The sequence below is a fragment of the Nanorana parkeri genome, unplaced genomic scaffold (genome assembly GCF_000935625.1).
Source record: "Nanorana parkeri isolate BGI_ZX_2015 unplaced genomic scaffold, ASM93562v1 scaffold1613, whole genome shotgun sequence".
NCBI lineage: Eukaryota > Metazoa > Chordata > Amphibia > Anura > Dicroglossidae > Nanorana > Nanorana parkeri.
Window position 1 is genome coordinate 43,384 of NW_017307881.1, and position 21,559 is coordinate 64,942.

General features: G+C 45.6%; 1 protein-coding gene across 2 annotated transcripts in view; it reads right to left on the bottom strand.

Moving 5' to 3' along the window:
* Positions 1–21,559, bottom strand: part of LENG8 (leukocyte receptor cluster member 8) — a 119,230-nt gene that overhangs the window by 38,738 nt on the left and 58,933 nt on the right. For both annotated transcript variants that reach the window (XM_018570860.1, XM_018570859.1), the window contains exons 7-13: positions 15,142–15,313; positions 14,852–15,037; positions 8,838–9,107; positions 8,388–8,525; positions 6,101–6,392; positions 4,739–4,840; positions 4,588–4,656 (exon numbers count right to left, since the gene is read on the bottom strand). In XM_018570860.1, coding sequence (XP_018426362.1) covers positions 4,588–4,656; positions 4,739–4,840; positions 6,101–6,392; positions 8,388–8,525; positions 8,838–9,107; positions 14,852–15,037; positions 15,142–15,313 — 1,229 coding nt within the window. The remainder of the gene's footprint in view (positions 1–4,587; positions 4,657–4,738; positions 4,841–6,100; positions 6,393–8,387; positions 8,526–8,837; positions 9,108–14,851; positions 15,038–15,141; positions 15,314–21,559) is intronic.

Consider the following 21,559-nt stretch of genomic DNA (forward strand, 5'->3'; position numbering starts at 1 on the left):
TGCCTATCCTGAGGCCAAACCAAAATCCTTCACACTGCAAATCCCCATCAGTGTTATTCATATGTGGCCCCACTGGTTCCCTCGTATATGTAAAGGTAGTTGTCCATTGATATTATTATCCAGCCATCCACCCCTATTATACCCAGAGTTATCCACATACCTGTCAGTTTCGAATTAACGTGATCCAAAGTGTAGCTATGTGAATCACGTCCGTCTACTTATACACAGCTCTGTGTCTGTTTGTATCGTCCTGAGTTCCCGCACCTGCGTCCCACCTCCACTATCCATCCCCCCGCCCTTCCCTCTTAAATAGCCCCCACCGCAGATGGGACGCCCAGCACCTGGGGGTGCTTGGACGCCCGTCTGCTGTGTGGACCTCAACTGCGCATGCGCGAGATTCTCGCGCCTGCGTATTGGTGTTAGGGCCCGCCGCCACTATGGCAACGCGGGACGCCCAACCTGTGTCTCCACCTCCAGCCATCTTCCGGCACAGGGCGAGCTGATAATAGCCTAAATGTTTGGATGTCAGTTGCTCTGTTTATGGTTTGTTTGTCTGCTCTTTTAATTTACATTCTGCTTCGTTTTTACATATCATTGAGGTCCAAAGGTCCCCAAAGTACTGATCCCTGTTCCTGCATCTACGACTAACCCACCCAGGTGATCCCCAAAGAAACCAATCCCGAGCGGTACCAGTCTATGCAGAGCAGCCGCCACATTAACACATTCCTCCCCGGCCCCAACTATTGAAAGTTGTTTTTTGTTCTCTTCTGTCATTTAAACATACATTTTGCATCAGATCATATCAATACATCGTATATACAATACAATAAACATAATTAATTACATTTGTTCGAAGAACATCCAACATCTCAAACATGATTGATTACCGGTACATGTATCAGTCATATTATTAAGTATATTTTATGTAATTTGTTTGAAAAAACATCCACCTTTTCATCACTTGGTTGCTAATTTTATCCCGTTCATGAGGTAGACACCCATGGTCGGTTATCTGATACAGGTGATCTATATTCTTTTGCACACCGGATGCTCTATTGTCATTTGGCCACACTCAATGGTTTTATATATTATATCACTCAAATAAATTAACTTAAGATTATATGTTTCTTGTCAGACAAATCCATGCTCCCCTGAGAAAGCAACGTGTGAAACGCGTAGGGACTGGATATATGGATTTCCCAATTGAGCATATGTGACTAACAAAATGCATTGGAGTGATTATATAGAGAGCTAGATGCTATTGGTTTTATATTTTCGCCTAGGATGTTTTTGACTTAGGTTGTATTTAATGTAATTGTATACATGTTTTTTAATCAATATATATATAAAAATAAATCTTTTTATACCAATTCAAATAAGCGTTGGTGTGATTTTTATAGTATCCAGAGGTGCAATACAGATATCCAGTGACCATGCTATTTGAACATTTTGTAAGGGAACAATAGAGGTAAACAAGCCCAAATCAGCGTTGACATACTATATAATTTTTTTCTCCACACGCAGAGTGATGTTTGCATTATTAAAAACTGTTACCCAAAGATTCACCCCATAAGGGAGATTAGACTAATTTTTCTCTAAAATAGACACTCACATCGCATATCCCGGGAGATATATATATCAAATTTTTGATAGTGTCTCACCAGTCAGTCAAAAATTTCACCAGTCAGCATGACCGGACTATAGCCTTGCAATTTATGTTAAAAAAGTTTGGGGACAGATAGAGCTTTCTTTTGGAGGTATAGAAATCACCACGGGGGGTATTTTGTTTTTTACTATATAAAATGTTAAAAGTACCATAAATGTAAAAAAAAAAAAATAAGTTTCCCTACGTTATTTTATAAAACATTTATTCTTACCCAAGGCTGGGTTCCCACCTAGGCGGTCGAAATATGCATGTATGACGCACGTTTTGCGGTGCATGCTTTAACAGCGATTTGCAGCGCGTCAAACGCGTGTTTACGAGGGCTATCCGGCTGTACCCTAATGGATATGCGCGGAAATACGCCCCAAGAAGCTACTGTACTTCTTTGGCCATAGGGCGTTTTCAGCACGTTCCGACACGCTGAAATACGCCCAAGTGAGAACCATGCCCATAGGAAATAATGGGATTTCACTTGCAGGGCGTTTTACAGCGCATCGATCAGCGCTGTAAAACACCCAGGTGTGAACCCGGCCTTAATGGCTCTAAAATTATTGCTCTCACTCAGTTTGCGGCGATATGCAACATGTGCGGCACGTAGGCGCACCTGACGCATATATGCGTGTGTATTAGGGGGGCGCGGACTTAAAAAAAATGTTTCAAAAAATAAATGTTAAATATATATATATATATATTATTTTGCCAAAATTTGAAGAATCAGCAATCCATTAATATGTTGTGACCATCAGATTTATTCTTATTGTGATGTGCTAGATAGTTAGTGACCTCAGTTAGTTGATCTGTGAGCCATTATATTGTTGTGCTAATGATATTTATCTGCAAATCATAGATTTCCTCACCTTCTTGAAAAAGCAAGAATGTGAGACGCACTGAAGGTTGGACTACTACAAAGAACATTTTATGATAAAACATCTGTTCGGACCCTCAATATAACCATTGGAATCGAATTGTATTTTAATACATATATGTAGTAGGTCAAAGAAGTATAAAATGTGAAGTCTAGCACCTGGATGGTCCTGGATATCTGTAACAATGTGGTTGTTTTTATGGGGATTTTATTGTCTTAATAAAACTTTGTTTTAATTACTTTGAATGCGTTTATACACGCATTCAAAGTAATACACCAACAATGAAAAAAACAGGGCTTTCCAAGATGGCTATACATTGTTGGTGTATTGTTGTACCAAACATGCCAAGCTACTAATGGGAAAACCAATAGTAAAATTAGAAATCTGCTAAACATTTAAAGTAGTACAAATGATACTCTCCCAAATAAATATTGTAACAGATCGTACATATTGAATACATACACTCACTGGCCACTTTATTGGGTACACCTCGCTAATAGGTTAAGACCCCCTTTTGTCTTCAGAACTGCCTTAATTCTTTGTGACAGATTCAACAAGGTGTTGAAAAAATTCCCTAGTCCATTTTTGGTCCATATTGACATGATAGCATCACAAAATTGCTTAGTCCATAGTTTGGTCCATATTGACATGATAGCATCACACAATTGCTGCAGATTTGTCAGCTGCACATCCAGAATGCAAATCTCCAGTTCAACCACACCCCAAAGCTGCTTTATTGGATTGGTGACTGTGGAGGTCATCTGAGTACAGTGAACTCATTATCAATGTAGATTAACCAATAGACCATCACCAGTGTGAACCATTGATACAAGGAAGGATGAATCTATGCTTTCATGTTGTTTATGCAAAATTCAAACCCAACCATCCAAATGTCACAGCAGAAATTGAGACTCAGATAACGCAACGTTTTTCCATCTTCTTTCCAATTTTGGTGAGTCCTTGCCAATTGTAGTCTTAGCTTCCTATTTTCAGCTGACAGTAGTGGCACCTGGTGTGGTTGTCTGCTGCTCCAGCCCATCTGCTTCAAGGTTTGATGCGTTCAGAGATGCTCTTCCGCATACCTCGGGTCTAACAAGTGGTCATTTCAGTTACTGTTGCCTTTTTATCAACTTGAACCAATCCAGTCAGTCATTCTGCTCTGACCTCAACAAGGCACTTTCACCCAGAACTGCAGCTCTTTTTTAGAGTAAACCCTAGAGACGTTGTGTGTGAAAATCCCAGTAGATCAACATTTCCTGATAGGGATGCACCGATACCGTTTTTTCGGTATCGAGTACCGATATTTATATTTTGGTACTTGCCGATACCGAGTACCGTTACTTCTGTTAGCATAGAGCTTGCTTCCCGGGCAATCAGGGAGCCAGGCGGCGTGTCATTAGCCACCACCCGGTTTCTTGATTGCCCTGGAAGCTAACTCCATGCCGTTTGGCCGGCTCGATGCCAATTGGCCGGGAAGCCTGCTTCCCAGCCAATCAGCATCAAGCCGGACAAACGGATATGATATGGTGAAACAACCTCCACCCTGCAGACACCCCATTCTCCACACATGCATATTCATCTTCAGCAGCAGTCATTACCGTACCACAGATGTCCCTCGGCCAGATACTGCTCTCCCGGATCTGCCCACGTCTCCTGTGTGTACAGGGCCCGCACCACCTGCGTGATCGACCCTCAGCCAGCTACTGCATATGTGCACACTGCCCCGCGCTCTCATTCAGAAATCTTCTAACAGCATTAAGCAGGCAGTGCTGGCGATGTACACACACTGGAGTCAGGCGACGGTAAAGCGGCTTGGAGAGCAGTGTCTGGCCGAGGGACATCTGTGGTACGGTGATGACTGCTGCTGAGGATCGATGTGAGGGGAATGAGGTGTCTGCAGTGTGGGGGTTGTTTCACCATATTATCAGATATCAGAGTTGCTGCCATGTGATTGGCTTGTTCGATATTTGCATTAACAAGCAGTTGAACAGGTGTACCTAATAAAGTTGCCAGTGAGTGTATATCAACGAAGAAGCAAAAAAAAAAAAAAAATCTAACCTTTTCCAGTGCTATTCGTGCATGAGTCTCATAGACTTCTACAGTGAACTCTGTGCGAATGCCTTGAACCTGCAAACCACAAAAAAAAAATCTATTACAACCGGAACAGAACACAAATGCAAAGCACAGAGATTTTGTTAGGAAAAGTTACCGTTAAATCTTGGCGGATTGATTTCAGTTGCTCACAAGCAAATGCATAATCTTGCTTCTCTTGAAAGTGTCCCTTCATCATTGTTAACGATTTTCTTAAAACCTGTGATAAAAAGCAACTCAGGTAAACAGTAAGCTTAATGAGTATTAATCTTTTACATTAAAAATGCCTAAAACGACAAAATCACATGTGCATGTCACTTTTCTAGTTTAAGAACTGTGGAAACTGCCTCACAGAAGCAACACTTATCTCTGAGAGAACTTTACTAAGACTGGAGCAGACAAAATCAAGCAGCAGTGCATTGCAACTTTAATTTTCAAAGCTTAAATGAATAAACCGAAGACAGAAGCTGTGTGGTTACTATGCTCAGCAAGTCCACTTGTCTCCTCCAGTTTTAGTAGGGCCTCATCCTCATTAATATCTCATCTGCAACTTTTAGGTACTGGCAGACCCCAATTCACACCATAGTTTCCTTTCCAAGATGGTCTCCCTTTGGTTGAAAAGCTGACATAACCATTACCATTAGTAGGAAAACTTATAAGTGGTCTCCTTCAGATTTCATTATTTGGGGGTGAGTCCTTGCCTGACTCTCCCCAGCACTGCAGATCTGTCCCAGGTGGATTTCCCCCACTGACACCCTCTTGCCTGAGTGGGGAAAAGTGAGCCTAGGGCTAGTCTTCCAGGCAGTAGAAAATTAGTTGGTAGCCCCATGCATTCCATTACTGATAATCAGAAGCCTGAGAAGTCTTCTGATCTTCTATCCTTACTAACTTAACTCCTGTAAGCACATAAGCTCTTCCAGAGCAGATTGTATTCTTCTTCAAGACTATTCTTCACCTAATACCACAAGAGGCCTCTCTTGCATGCAATTCTCTCACAGAACCCTTGCAAGGGTTCAGCTGTGTCTACAGTCCACATTAGTAACTTAATTTTAAAAGTTTATCTATAAAGGCCTTTTTTACAAAGTGTAAAGATTCTACCTTTCTCGTCCCTGCTTTTTCAACCCACACAGAGTGTACCGTTCTGGGCTTTTCACTATGAGAAAGACAGACGGTAAACCCAATTCAAAAACTTAAAAGCATGTAGCGAGGTATAAGCCCATAACACGTGGTCTCACTTTTCCCTCTTTATGCCAAGAAAACCCCTGAACTCGTGGTACTAAATACTTAAATAACAACTTTAAACTCTCATTCTGAAGCTCTAGCACATCTTGTCTCTGCAACACATGCCTTTTTGTGGGTCAGAAAGATAAGTTATTTTGAGCACTGAAGGTTCAGGAAGGATGCAGTTTTGGGGTTTTCAACTTTCTAATCACATTTTGCCCCTGTCAGAAAACAAAGGAAAAAAAACCACACAACTTACTGGCACTGGTCTCACAGTTGACGGGTCTGGTGCACATGTTAAGCGCAGGTAAGGCTTGGTGATATCTTGGGAAGTTCCCACTATTTTTAGCTCATTCCAGTCCAAGTTGTCAGAGTCATTAGGATCCAAGTTATTGATCTGCAGCACAAGAGGCTCAAGACGCAGTTTCTTTGGACTGTGGCCATGCTGGAAACGTGCTGCTCGCTTTTCCTTCTTGGAATCTCTCTCTGGATCCTCAAAATCCATCTGAACATTCTTCTTGCGATTTCGTTTGTTGAAATTTTGTTCACTTCTAAAAAATGGAATTTAAGAAATGAAATAATTTGGACCTACTAAAAAGCCAACGTCATGTTCATCAAAGCATCTATATTGGAAAATAAGAAAATGAAATATGACTGCCATCATTTAACTATTTACAATCTCCTCAGACAACAAAGCAAAGCTTAAAAGAGAACTATGGGGTAAGTGTTTTTCCCCACAGTTCTCTTTAGGGTCATGGGAGGACATATACTAGCGTCCTCCAGTGACCCAAAGCTCAGTATATACCGGGCTATTGCCCGCGATATATATAGCATCGCAGCCGGGACGGATCCCGACATTACTGTCAAGATCCACCCAGCTGCGTGAGTGACAGCTGGCTCTGCCTGTCAAGAGGCAGAGCCAGCTGTGCCCTCCCCCTCCCCCGCTCGTTCCTCCACTCAGCGTTGGAGGTTTGGAGAGGGGGGAGAATCCCTGAGTGGACCGGTGACTGAGTCACCGTTCAATGCAGGGAGACGATTGAAAACTAAGCAGATCGGTGCATGTTGCTGCTCACGTCCCGATCGATAGAGCCAACCTGCGACAGCTTCTTTGTCACTCTTCTTTGTCGGCTCTAACTATAAGGATGAGTGGAAATCATCCACTCGATGCTTAAAATCAGACAGGAATTTTTTTTACTGCTGGTATGCAGTTGGGAAGATGTCCCTTCACTTTTTGTCCTGAAGATACTTTAAGTGAGAGAAAATTTCTCCAATGAGCCACAAATCCCCTATTAGACAGTTGCCACTCCAATAAATATACCCATTGGAAGATTTCCCTCCTGTTTTGGTGACAACGTAAACATTTGGTATTTTCCCCTTATTTAGGTCCAGATGACAGTATTTAAAAAGGGAACAGAGGGGCATGGGCGTAGAAAGAGTTCCACAACTAAGCCCTTTTCAGGTGAAATGTGTCACTGGGGAGGTTCTGTGTGCACGTCTGGAACAAATTTTAACGCTTATGTGTGAGGCCAGTTCTTTACTATTGTGCTCCTGAGGAGCATAAATAAGCTCCATTCTGCAGCACTTGTCTCCAAAGACATCAGCTGATGCTGGTAGCTTAGTAGTAGTGACTTGTATACGCAGGGACACAGGTAATACTATAAAAAAAACTGTCAGAGGTTTTAAAACTGCTTTATCTAAAACTTAAAAAAATACTTTACATACATTTAAGCCCTGATTCACACCTGAGCATTTTGTAGACTGAAGTTCATAGCTCTACTGCCGGTTCACATGACTGCTCAGGCAACTAGATCTTGACACCTAAATCTCAAAAATGTGCATGAGCTACTGTTGAAGCAGAATGGGACCCTATACACTTCAATGGAAGTGCCTGATTGTTTTTCAAGCCTAAACAACCATCGCTTTTGCCTAGTACCTAGCTTTCCACTGGCTAAAAGAAACCACTCAAAGCTGCTTATGCCTTAAAAAACAAAACAAAAACACAACACACAATAACATACCACACAGGGCGGCACAAATAACGCTCCAAAATTGCCTGTAAATGCTCATGCTCATGTGTGCAGCCTTAATGTGTAATGAATGCACTGCACAATGTATCAACACTGCATTTATCATTAAAATAAATATTTCCAATATATACTGCAATTCTTTCAAACTTTCGAAAAAAATCAACTTGTGTAAAGGGATACAGAATATATTGGTCAATCTGGAAATATAAATAAGTCATATTTTGTGGCACATATTCTAAAAGGTACAACATAAAACATGGACAGCAATAAGGTCATACACAAGACAAATTAGTCTTTCAAACGCTCAGAAATGAAGGGTGTTACAACACTGATACTCATGTGCATGAACTGGTTGTGGACTATGTCGAAAAATTCTTCTCGCCACAAAACTAGCAATGCACAAAAGCAGTCACATCCTAAAGGAAGGCAGCTAGTGAAAAATCAGATTTCTCCTCCAGTCTTGTTTCACCACCACCCCAGAGATTACAGGTAAAACTGAAACAAACAGATGCTATACACCTTTTGCCCCTCTGATTCCTTCCCCGACCACGTTCTGCATGACCTCCCCGACCACGTCCTTTCTGTATACTTCTACGACCACCTGTTCGGCTTTCTCCTCCAGATAATGAGCTGCTGTCAGAGTCTGAATGAGAATCACTAGAAGAAAAAAAAATAAAAAAAAAAAAATACACATTATAAAATTCTTATCACAACGGGATCCAGCCCGCAATCCACCTCCAATTTACTACAGACCCTATATAGCCTTGCCTGGCTCCAAAGCCCCCAAAAAGGGGTAGTATAATACAAAGGGCACCCATGGGCAGTAATCGTAGGACACCTTGAAAGTGTTCTAGGACTACAACCTATTTGTACTACTGTTAAACCCCCTGGTCTTTGGATGTGCTTTTACTTATTTTAAATAAACAGAAATTACAGCAAACAAAATGTATTATGCAATTAACAGTATACCTTCGGCAGTGTCGTCTGTGAGGAGACCGAGAGGAAGACCTTGATCTGGACCTAGAGCCTGTGCTTGAAGAGGAACTGGATTCTTTCATGAAGACATTACGGTTTCCAAACCGTGTAGGAAAGCTGCTAATACGTCCTCTTAGTACACTGGTGCCACTGTTTCCGCCACCCCGTGAAGACTGGGTCACGGTGATGGTGCTGCCGCGGGAAGAATGCAAAGTAGTTGGCTCCCAGCACTTCTTCTTTGGACTTTCCTTTATACTATCCTTCCTAAAAATCAGTAAAAACATTTGCAGGCAAAGATTAATAAAGCTGTCAAATGGGCATGATCCAGGCTACCATAATAGTGATAACCAGCAATAGGTATTAGATCTGCTGAAAGCTGGAGGTAGAAATGCAGACACAAGTTATTTCCTCTAGTTTTGGAAGGGTTAGAACTGTTGCCAGGTTTTATTGTCTGTGTAACCACAGACATTTCCTAAACAGAGATTTGCCGACTGACAGGGGTACACATCAATAAAAGCACGTATTAGTACAGTAAGGGTTAGAACTAGGGATGCACCGATACCGATACTAGTATCGATATCGGTGCCGATTCTGAGCATTTGGGCAAGTACTCGCCCAAATGCTTCGATGCCTAGCACGAGTACTTCCGGTATCAGGAAGCCGGGCGATTGACCGTGAAGTGGCTCCATGCTCTCTCGTCACTTGTGATGAGAGAACATGGAGCCGACTTCCCGGCCAATAAGGAAGCCGGGCTGCGTGTAATGACGCGCTGCCTGGCTTCCTGATTGGCCAGCTTCCCGACCAATCAGGAAGCTGGCCTCGTGAGGTAAGGTTACCTTACCTTAGTATGTGCAGCCTGTCACCCCCGGGGCCTCTCCAGCGAGAATGCGGCCTTCGTCCGTTACCCAGCCGGAGACCCGCGCTGCAAGAAGGCAGGAATTCGGCTGACGGAGAATAAACACGGGGACAGGGTCCCAGCCTCACACCAGGCAAAATAGGCCCTCCAAGTACGATGGTAAATTCTCCGAGAGACCGCTGAGCATAGTGGAGATGACTGCATCGGACAACCCCCGGTCCTTCAGGACCCGGCTCTCAACAGCCACGCCGTCAAAGCCAGCGACTGTAAAGAAGGATGGCACACAGGTCCCTGGGACAGAAGATCGGGGCGCAGAGGCAGACGCCACAGGGCATCCACCACCAGCTGAACCACATCCGCGTACCACGCCCCCTGAGGCCAATCCGAGGCTACGAGAACGACGGAGACGCCCTCGGCCGCGATCCGACGCAGCAGCCGAGGCAACAGATACAGTGGAGGAAAGGCGTAAATTAGACCGTAATGACCCCAAGGAGCCACCAGGGCATCCACGTCCTCCGCCCAGGGATCCAGGGCCCGGGCCACAAACCTGTCCACTTTCCGGTTGAACCGAGACTCCAGAAGATCCACCTCCGGCGTCCCCCAGCGATGACAGAGCTGCTGAAAAACCTCCGGGTGCAGAGACCACTCCCCCGGATCCACCGACTGTCGACTGAAGTAATCGGCCTGCCAATTGTCCACTCCCGGGATGTAGACCGCCGAGAGAGCCAGGACTCGATTTTCCGCCCAGGAGAGAATCCCGAACACCTCCCGACCTGCGGCCACGCTTTTTGTGCCGCCCTGGTGGTTGATGTACGCCAGAGTGGAGTGGCGTTGTCCGACTGGACCCGGACCGCCAGACCCTGGAGACGGGCCGACCAATGAAGGAGAGAAAGGCGAATCGCCCGAAGTGCCAACACATTTATCTACAGACGGGACTCCTCCGGCGACCAACGACCCAGCACGGTCAAGGAGCCCAGGACCCCGCCCCAAAGGCTGGCGTCCGTGGTGACCACCGTCCAATGCACAGGAAGGAAACACTTCCCCCGCACCAAGACCGGAGATTGAAGCCACCAACGCAGGGAGGCCCTCGCCTCCCGAGAGATCCGAATCTCCCTGTCCAAGGACAGGGGGGACTTGTCCCACTGCACCAGGATGTTCCTCTGCAGGGTCCTGGTATGATGTTGCGCAAAGGGCACCGCCTCGAAGGAGGCCACCAAGAGACCCAGGACCTGCATGAAAACCTGAATGGGCGACCACTGGCGAGTCCTCAGTAGAGGGACCTTGGAACGGAGCTTCAGGAGCTTGTCCCGAGGACGAAAGATCCGGGCCGCTACAGTGTCCAGAACCAAACCCAGATACTCCAGGCGTGGTGAAGGCACCAGGCAAGATTTTCGCAGGTTCAGAAGCCACCCGAACTCCTCCAAGGAACGCACCGTGACCCCCAGAGCCGTCACCATAGAAGAATGCAACTCCGCCCGTAGGAGCAGGTTGTCCAGGTACCCCACGATCGAAACCCCCCGACAATGCAACAGCGCCAGGATCGGGGCTAGCACCTTGGTGAACACACGTGGGGCCGACGCCAGCCCGAAGGGCAGCGCCACAAACTGAAAATGGTCCTCCCCCACCGCGAAACGAAGATACCGCTGATGAGACTCGCAAACGGGTACATGAAGGTATGCATCCCGGATATCGATGGAGGCGAGTAGATCTCCCTGACTGAGCCATGCAACCACGGACCGGATCGACTCCATCCGGAACCGACGGACCGCACAAAGACGTTCAAGCGTTTGAGGTCCAGGATGGGCCGCACCCACTCTTTCTTGGGCACAGTAAACAGGTTTGAATAAAACCCTTTGAACCTTTCCGAGGACGGAACTGGCACAATCACCCCCTGGGACAAAAGGTCCGCCACAGCGCGACGGAGATCCGCCAACCACGAAGGAGAGTCGCGTGTTGGACGGGAAGAACCAGTTTCCCGGACGAGACAGAAACTCGATCTTGTAGCCCGAAGAAACCAGCTCCCGGACCCAAGAGTCGGAGACGTGGGCCAGCCAAAAATGCGCAAAGACCCGAAGGCGCCCCCCCCACCCTGGGAACCAGAGCCGTGGCCCGACCTTCATGCGGACTGGGGCTTCCCGGCGGGCTTAGCAGACTTGGGCTGCCATGGACGCTTGGAGGAGGATTGGGAAGAGGAGGATTTGTTAAACCTACCGCCCGAAAAAGCCGCTTGTGAGCGGAGAAAGTAGGCCCAGGCTTCCGGCGCTGTTCCTTCTTGCGCGCCTGGGGAAGGAAGGTACTCTTACCCCCCGTCAGATCCTTAATGATCTCATCCAAGGTGGAACCAAACAGTCGGTCCCCAGTGAAGGGCAACTCATGTAGAGCCTTCTTGGAAGCCTGATCCGCCGACCAGCACTTAAGCCAGAGCAAACGGCAAAGCGTCACCGCTGACACCGACACCTTGGACACCAAGGGCGCAGCATCGCAGACATAGCGAAGGCCATGCACCAACTGGTCCGCTAATTCCACGAAAGCGGGGGAGACGTTCTGCTCCGCAAAACCCTGATGTAACATCTTAGCCCACTCAGTTAGAGTCTGAGAGACCAAAGCCGAAGCCAAGACCGGACGCATGAGAGCACCCGAGAGAGTACAGACACGGCAAAAGCGCCTCAGCCTTCCTATCGGAAGGATCCTTAAAGGACGGAGAATCCTCCACCGGAATAACCGTGGCTTTGTTCAAACGAGAGACCGGCGGGTCCACCACTGGCGGGGAAGACCATTTAGACACAAAGGCTTCCTCAATGGGGTAGCGAACAGAGAACCGCTTAGGAACCGCAAAGGACTTTGTAGGCCGTTTCCAATCCTTATAAATGAAATAAAAAAAGGGGATGTAAGGAAACACCTTGGCAGAACGCCTACTCTTATGCGTCCCAAACTGCGCGTGCGGCAGCGCGGAAGTGCTGGCAACGTCCTCAATTTTCAGGGTCTCCCTGACAGCGCGGACCAGCGCCGAAACAGTTTCACGTTCCTCGACCAGGAGCGTAGACGCAGCCTCATCCTCACTGGCCGAATCAGGATGTGAGGAATCGCGGGGATCAGGATGAGGCTACGTCGTGGGTTCCCCCTCCTCTTCGGACTCCCCTGACAAGGCTTCCTAGGTGGGCGCTGCGTCAAGGCGCGCTCCATGCGCGTCACAAACCCATCCATTACAGAGGAAAAAGATTCCAGAGACAATGCGGTACCCGTGGTACCACCCACCCCCCCGAAGGGGGTCTAGTGGGGTCCGCAGAGCGCAGCCCACAACCCTCACAAGGCAATGCAGGAGAGTCATCCCTGCGATCCATTGTACACCCGCAGCAAAAACCACCCCACAGACCAGAGACCACCAGGCAAAAGGGAAGAGGGACCCCCAGCAACTCACGACCCTCAGCGTTTGTCCCGGCCCAGACGTCCGACCCTGCAAGGTGGAGGAGCTCTGCACGCTGTGTCCTTCTCCTACAGCGTCCACGAGCCGAAAGGAAGACACTCTGCATCCGCCTGAGGCTATAGGAAGCCCGGGCGGAAGTTACGCAACGAAAGAGCAAATTTGCCCACATCCAAGATGGCGGAAATGGAGCCGCCTGGAGGCCGCAAAAGCCGGGGCCTCGAGTAGCGGCCGCCGCACGAGCAGGGAAAAAAATTATCCAGAGAAATTTTTTTAGCTCCTTACTCCTGACGCTAGGCAAAAAACTGGAGACTTGTCAGCAAATGAGGGGTTGGGCCACCAGCAGGGGCCGCCCCTAGGCTGTCTTGTCTTTTAGTTATGTGCCTAGCGTCCTACTCCTGCAGGTGGCGATATACCCTACCATTCAGGATGTACGATCTGTTGCCCTGTGTCCTTCAATGAACGGGAGAGAAAGTTTTATTTTTTTATTCTGCACCTGCAGTTTGTAAGGTGCAATAGTTTACTTTGTTCATAAAAAAACTGAAACCAAACTCAGGAGTTAAATGATGCATTTAGGTACTTTATTAACAAAAATGTATCTTATTTGTGTATCATTCGGCTGTAAATCCTGAAACATCTCTGAATTTGTGCTGACACTGTCCTTCCTTCTGGAGGGGGGCTACTTTTGTTCCCCATGGTCCCTGTGTGTGTTGTAAAGTGGTCACCGCTCCAAGCTTACTCTCATGATAGACTACAATCTCAATACAAAGTAGAATTCCATCACGGGAGCCATTTTTAAAAAAACGATTTCTATCCGATTAAACAAACTAATCGATTATGAAAATCGTTAGCTGCAGCCCTAATAACTACAACTATGAATGAACAGGAGGTGATGTAGATCACTTCCCATTCATTCATAATTGAGGATATAGTCAACATGCTATGTCCTCAATTATCTACAAACACTCAGCGATCACTGAGTCTGTTCCCGCTCTCCTCTCTAGCATGCTGTTATAGATGTCTGAGCGAGCGCTGCAGGTAGGAGAGCTCAGCCTCCTGTGACAGCGCGGGCTGTCTCCGCCCCCACACAGCTCTGCCGGACTGTGATAGGTGTGGGAGGAGAGACGCCGGCCGTTTACAGCACTCTCCTCCCGCAGCGCTCGGCTGTCTCACTTTCTCTGCTCCTCGCTGGGACACAGAGCAGCGCCCAGCGGGGAGGAAAGAAAGCAGGGATGCGCCGATGTATCAGCACAAAAAATTGCACTTTCGGCATTTAGCCAAAAGCGCCATTTTCGGCCGATATATCGGTGCGTCCCTAATTTTTACCCTTCAGATGATGTGCACTGTGATATGTTCCAGGAGGTAGATAGAGTTCCAGGAAGTAAATGGAGATGGATTATCTGCCCTTAGTGAAAAATGGCCACGTAAAGAGAGTTGGGAGGAAAATAAAATAAGGTATGCTAAGAATAAAAAGCCTGCAAAATATTTAGTAATAGTAATCTACAAAAATAAAAATGTCTAAACATTTCTAAAAGTGCCTTTGCTGTCAATTTTAAGATTAGGGTGAAGCTCCTCTTTATAAACAAAATAAGATTCAAAGGAGCTAAAATATTGAGTAAACAGAAACCTAACAAAACGCAAAATTTAGCCTGATCATGAAGGTTCTGGTTACACTGAACGTGATGGGGTTAAATGTATGACAGGATTTGCTGAAACAAACATGACACCTACCCCGGTAGAGGTTCTCTGCTCCAGTCTATAGTATATGCTGAACCATCTTGCAGTCTGGCTTGTAGAACTTCTTTAAGAAGTTTTTCAGTCCGATCCTTGTCCTCCTCTGTTTCACATGCAGTAAAGCAACGCTGAACATATTCTTTCATTGCTGGTGGCCAGTCCTCTGGTTTTGCAGAAGAGTTACTGTTGCAATTGAGATTGCATACAAATTAGAATGTATCCAGGTAGGAAGCATGCAGCACAAATAATTAATATTTTAACTAGCACAGAATAAACTATCTGGTTACCTGTGATCATGGCTTTTCTCTGTTTGCTGCTGTAACATATGGTGATGCATACGTGTCGGCTGCTGCATGCTATTGTTGTTAGTATGTTGTTCAGCAGATGTAAAGTTCTGATGGGTCATTACTAGAGGGCGCTTCTGAATGTTAAATTTAAGACCACCAGCCCCAGGAGCTTCTGCAAGAAGAAAAAGGATAAAATATTCATAAGGAAACAAAAGGATTTAGGTCTAATATAAATTATATTCTAATTTTCTGTCACACGGAAACCAAAAATACTTTTTCTAACCTTTTAACATTTCTTTAAATATTTTGTTTTTATTAATTTGTTTATTACATATTTTTTTAAACAGATCCCTGATATTTCCCTTTCAAAATTGGAAAAGAGATTGAGGACACTGAGTTCATAATCTCTTTCTGTAGCCCGTTAAAAATTAACAGATGTGTTCCTGTTACATAGTATGTGAGGTTGAATAAAGACACAGGTCTATAAAGTTTAACCTTTGTGTGTCTGTTGTGCGTGTGTATACGAGTTGTTGTGTTGTCTAGTTTTTAAGAGTACCTGTACCCCTTTATGTTATGGTCTCTGAGGAAGGTATCTAAATGATTTTTGAATGATTTCATACTATGTTGATACCACTGCTTGTGGTAGAGAGTTTCAAAATATTAACCGCTCTAACTGAAAAGAAGCTCCTGCACCCTTTGTGGTCAAATCTTTTCTCCACCAATTTTAGACGGTGGCCTCTAGCCTTTTTTTAGGGAGTTTACAGTAAAACGTTTACTGCCGATGTTGCCATCTCCACTAAACATTTTGTACATCAAAATCATGTCCCCCCTTAATCGCCTCACTTCCAGCGTGAACAAGTTTAAAATTTAGCAACCTTGTCTCATAGCTTTGGTCCTCTAGCCCCTTAGTTTAGTTGGCCTTCTCTGGACTCTCTCCAGCTAAAGGACATCCTTTCTGTGGATTAGTTACCAAAACTGAACCGAATACTCAAGATGAGGCCGAATCAGTGATCTATAAAGAGGAAAAATGATTGCTTCGTCGCTAGAGTACATTCCCTTTTTAATGCATGACTGTACTTTGCCAGCGTTGTTTGCTGCAGCCTTGCATTGCATGGTATTATTCAATCTGTACTCGACTATGAACCCCAAATCTTTTTCCATTTTTGACTTCCCCAGTGGAGTAACCATTATTGTGTATTCCGCTTGCCTGTGTTTAACCCCAAAATGCATTACTTTACATTTTTCAACATTAAACCTCATCTGCCATGTAGTTGCCCACGACCCTATTTTATCCAGGTCCTGCTCATACCAGAGGAACATACAACTTTCACAGGATGTGTACACTGATACGCTTATTGATCATGCCCACAGGCTGCATAAGCCCAACCATCTACCGGCGTCTGTGCCCGGAGATGTCAATGCCAGAATCCACTTTTTTCATACTAAAGACAGACTCATGTTTGCTTCTAAACAAGCTCCTGCTCGTCCAGAGCCGTATACACATATTTCGCTGTATGCTGACATCTCGGCTGCATCTGCTCAAAAACGCAAGGAATTTGCCCTAATCGCCAAGGCGCTTCGTGATCACCAGATTTCCTACAAGTGGGGGTTCCCGACGAAGCTCCTGGTCTCTCATCTCAGCGAAATAGTGCCTATACCGACCCCGGCTGACTGTGCTCGAATGCATTTCTGGAATATACATATAACCATGCCGACTCCAGGGTCCCGACCTCAACAAGCCAGGAAGGTCCATATGGACTGGGCATCTCGCTGACTTCACACAGCTCTCTAACATGGGTGGCGGCGCCCACCTCATAGAACATGCTACCTGATCCTGATCTTCGAGATCCTGCGATTTCCGCTCTATCGGATTGTTCTTACCCCCCCCATTTAAGACACAGTCAGGTTACCTTGTTTTTTTTGTTGTTTTAGTTACTGTGTGATAACCACTCTCTTAGCTTGGTATAAGCGCAATATTGTTTTTATATGTGTATTGATTTGTTTTTTATGTGATTACCAGCTGTTTTGGTCTATTCTGATCATCTCTCATGAAGGTAATACGTTCGCAGACTCCCAGGTCTGGTGTACTTTCTACTGCCCAAGGAGGGGACACCGCGATATTCTGTGCGTGCAGGAGACCCACTTCTGTGAAGATAAACCTCCTGTATGCAAACTGAGTTCTCACATTATTTTTTTGCTCACTCTGACAAAAAAAACCAAGGGTGTCATCATAGCCATTAAAAAAAATCAATCAGTCGCCTTCCAACAACATGATTTACTGGTTGACTGCATACGAAGATGGCAGGTTCATTATCTTGGTGGTGACAATCAATGGCTGCCTTCTGACCATAGTCAATGCCTATGCCCCTAATACTTATCAGAAAACATTTCTCTCCGCGGTAATGCGCTCAGTTTCTGACATTCGCAAAGGCCACCTTATATGCGGTGACTTCAATGAGGTACTTGACCCCACCAATACTAAAAGGAACTGCGACACTTGCCTCCCCTCTTTCCTTCGTTCTAATGATCTACATGATGCCTGGAGATGCCTACATGGCAGTGAGAAGGAGTATACCTTTTTTTCTTATACGCAAAACTATTATTCCAGGCTGGACATGTTCCTAGTGGACAAAGTCACCCAACAACACGTTTCAAAAGCTGACATTGGTTTAATCACGTGGTCCGACCACGCTCCGGTTTCAGTATACATATTTCCTGCAACTGCCCCCCGCCTCTCCACATCATGGAGCTTGAATTCTAGTCTCCTTTCCCATACTGAATATAGCCTTTATGTCCAGTCTGAAACAGATGCATTCTTTGACATTAATACCTCTTCTGCTAGCAACCACACGGTAGTGTGGAATGGGCACAAAGCCTTCATTAGAGGACTACCAATGAAACTAGGGGCACAGGAGAAGCGGAAACGTAATAAAACACTACTCTCTCTACTAACCCAAATCCAAACCCTTGAGGAGTCTAACAAGAAAACCCAGCTCCGTCTGCCTCTTCCACTTTACGATCCCTTTGCCACGAACTTAGTATGCTCTTAACCTCACAACAGGATTTTATGATCAAAAGTGTTAAATTGAAATACTACTCCCAGGGAAACAAAGTAGGCAGATTTATAGCCCAACAATTTAAAACACAGGAAGGAAGCCAATAGAATCCGTTAGATCAGTGGTCCCCAACCCCCGGGCCCGCTACGTGGATCAAATGGTACCGGGCCACACAAGGAACATTAAATTATTTCCATTTTATTTACTGTGGTGTATTTCTCTCGGGTTTGTCCAACTTTCCAGGACGAGAGGTTAACCGGGAGCTGAGAGACGTCACCTAAAGCCGCACCAATACCGCGCATGTGCAAAATGTCGTGATATCGGGGCGGTTTTAGGTGACGTCTGGAGCTGAGCGGCTGCAAGCGGCAGTGGCGTTGTAGCTTTGGTAAAGAGAAGGTGTGTATCGCTCTTCTCTCTGTTCACCGGTACTTTCTCATGTTTAACAGTGCTTGGTGTACGTGTATATTGTGTTTGCTCAAATTTAACCCACAAATTAGCAAAAATTAGTACGAAAACAGACATCGTTAGAAAGTTTCCTTGGGAAAAAGAAAAGGCCCAGTGAAGAGACAGAAGGGCCTTCAACATCAAACATGTAACTTTTAAACAGACAATACCATGAGTCCTACTTGAAATATGGATTTATCGGGACAGGTGATTCCCACACACCAAAACCGCTCTGCATAGTTTGCGGCGACCAGCTCTCTAATGAGGCAATGAAACCTTCCAAACCGCTTCGCCACTCGAACGCCAATTTTACCGCTGGGCCGCGGTAAAATTATCAAACATTGACCGGTCCGCGGCAATAAAAAGGTTGGGGAGCACTGCGTTAGATGACCAACTACGCAGGTAAAAGACTTTCCAACCCTCTTGATATAGCCAATCACTTTAAGGAATTCTACTCATTATATAATCTAACGGACTCTCAAACCTCCCTCCCACCACCTCTGCCATCCAATCCTTCTTGGACTCAGTACGGCTTCCCTCTATTTCACCTGATCTGACACAGTTACTACAATCCCCGTTTGAGGTTAAGAAGGAGGTCTTGAAAGTTATAAGGCCCCTGGCCCTGATGGATACAGTGCGGAATATTATAAAAGTTTCTCTTCCATCTTAGCCCCTCACTTATGTACCATTTAGAGCTGCAACAGCTAATCGATTAAGTCAAATAAAATCGACGATCGAAAACGTTGTCGACGTTTTCGATCGTCGATTTGTCGGCTATTGATTGATTAGCCTGTTCGGGGCTCCGCACACGGCCTGAGCCGCACGTACGTCACACGCTGCGCCCGCGCGCCCAGGACGCTGAAGCCACGCCCACCGCACAGGAGACTGAAGCCGCGCACGCCGCTGCCGTGAGCTCCCTCACTCGCCGCTACGATTAATCGAACTTAATAAATCGGCCAACTAATCAATTTTGAAAATAATCGTTAGCTGCAGCCCTAGTACCATTGCTAACGAAGTGGCAGCTACGGGTTCCTTCCCTAAAGAATCCCTTGAGGCCACCATCATTACGATCCCTAAACCTGAGAAACTGATGGATGACCCAGCTAATTTCCGCCCTATCTCGTTACTTAACACAGATGTTAAAATGTATCCAACGCTTATTGCTAATATGTTACAGGTGCTTCCTGATCTGATTCATCTGGGTCAGGTGGGATTTGTGTATGGCCGACAAGCTTTGTGGGTTTCTTGGGCTCAGCCATTGATGCTCTGTACTCGCAACCTAGTGCGAGAGTAAAAACTTTGTGACTAATGTCCACACCTTTTCAAATTACTAATAGTACTCGACAGGGATGCCCTCTGTCCCCCTTGATATTTGCACTGGTGATGGAACCCTTGGCTGCTGCTATCTGCGAGAGTACTGCTACACGCGGAATATCTGCTGGCCAACAAACGCACAAAATAGGGTTATATGCAGATGTAATCATCTCTGTGGTTGATCCCCTGAACTTACTACCAGCGGTTCAAGAAATCCTCACGAGATTCAGCAAAGCTTCCTTATATAAAACCACTCTAAATCCCACATGCTGGCCATCAATATTCGGGCTACTACTAAATCCGTTATTAGCGCTAACTCGCCATTCTCCTGGGCTCCCTCTCACACCCTTCCATACTTAGGCATCACTCTAGTGACCCCTAGCTCCAACCTCTTTACTTATAACTATACTCCACTTCTGCTTAAAGTATCAAGGCTATGCAAGGAATTGAATCGACCTACTATATTTGGGCAGGAAGGATTAACGTTATTAAAATGTTTGTTCTTCCTCACATCTTATATATGTTTAGAGCTCTCCCTATTCCCCTTTTGCCTTCTTACCTAAAAAAAATTACAGAGTATCCTTGACACTTTTATATGGAATGGTAAGAAACACAGAATATCAAGACTCTGCCTTCACACACCTCGAGACTATGCTGATATGGGAGCCCCTGATATTGCTAGATACTATAATGCAAACTTGCTGGACCAAACTAAGTTCTGGTGGTCACCTCACCCTGACAAACTATGGTCCCAAATTGAAAGTGATGACTTACATAAAAACCTCAAGCTTCTATTATGCTCCTCCCTCCTCAATAACCCCCCCACTAAAAAATTTCTAGACACAGTAACGGCAACACTACGGGTCTGGTACACCTTTGACTCCTCGTCACACTCCTGCACCGAATCCTTAAACAACTACCTCTGCTCACTCCGGAACATGTCTTAGACGACATGCAATTGTCGAACTGGGAGAGTTTGGGGCTTACCCATATGCATGCACTATATACTGATAACCATTTACTGTCATTTGATGAGCTGCGTAGCAAATATACACTTCCAGTTCGGGATTTCTACAAATACCTCCGCATAAGACATTATCTGCAATCTGTAGGTGTTGAGGGGGAAAGCTCCTTGGGAGAGGCATGCATTTTTTTTTGCGCTAGCTCTTCAACCAAAAAGGGGATATCCTTCTTTTATGATCTACTTAGTGAGCCCATAACTCAGCCTCAGCACTCAATGAATGGGAAGCACTCAGTACAGAGGCTTCCCATTCCATTCAGCAACTGCTAATAGTAAAATATTTACTATCAAGCAGTTTATGAATGGGGAGAAGCCTCCATAGGGAGTGCTACTCCCCATTCAGAAATTCATGAATAAACAGGCTGTGATGTAAATCACAGCCTGTTCATTCATAACTGGGGACACATAGTACTATGGGGGTTATATACATAGCTGCCGAAGGATCTAACCATATGTTCGGCTGATCCTTCGGCTAGCTTCGGCCCCAGGACCCCTTTGAGTAGAACTGAAGGGCTGCTGTACGGGCTATTCACTTGAGCCCGTACAGCTCCCGAAGTTGGCCGAGCGGCTCAGGTAGCAGGTT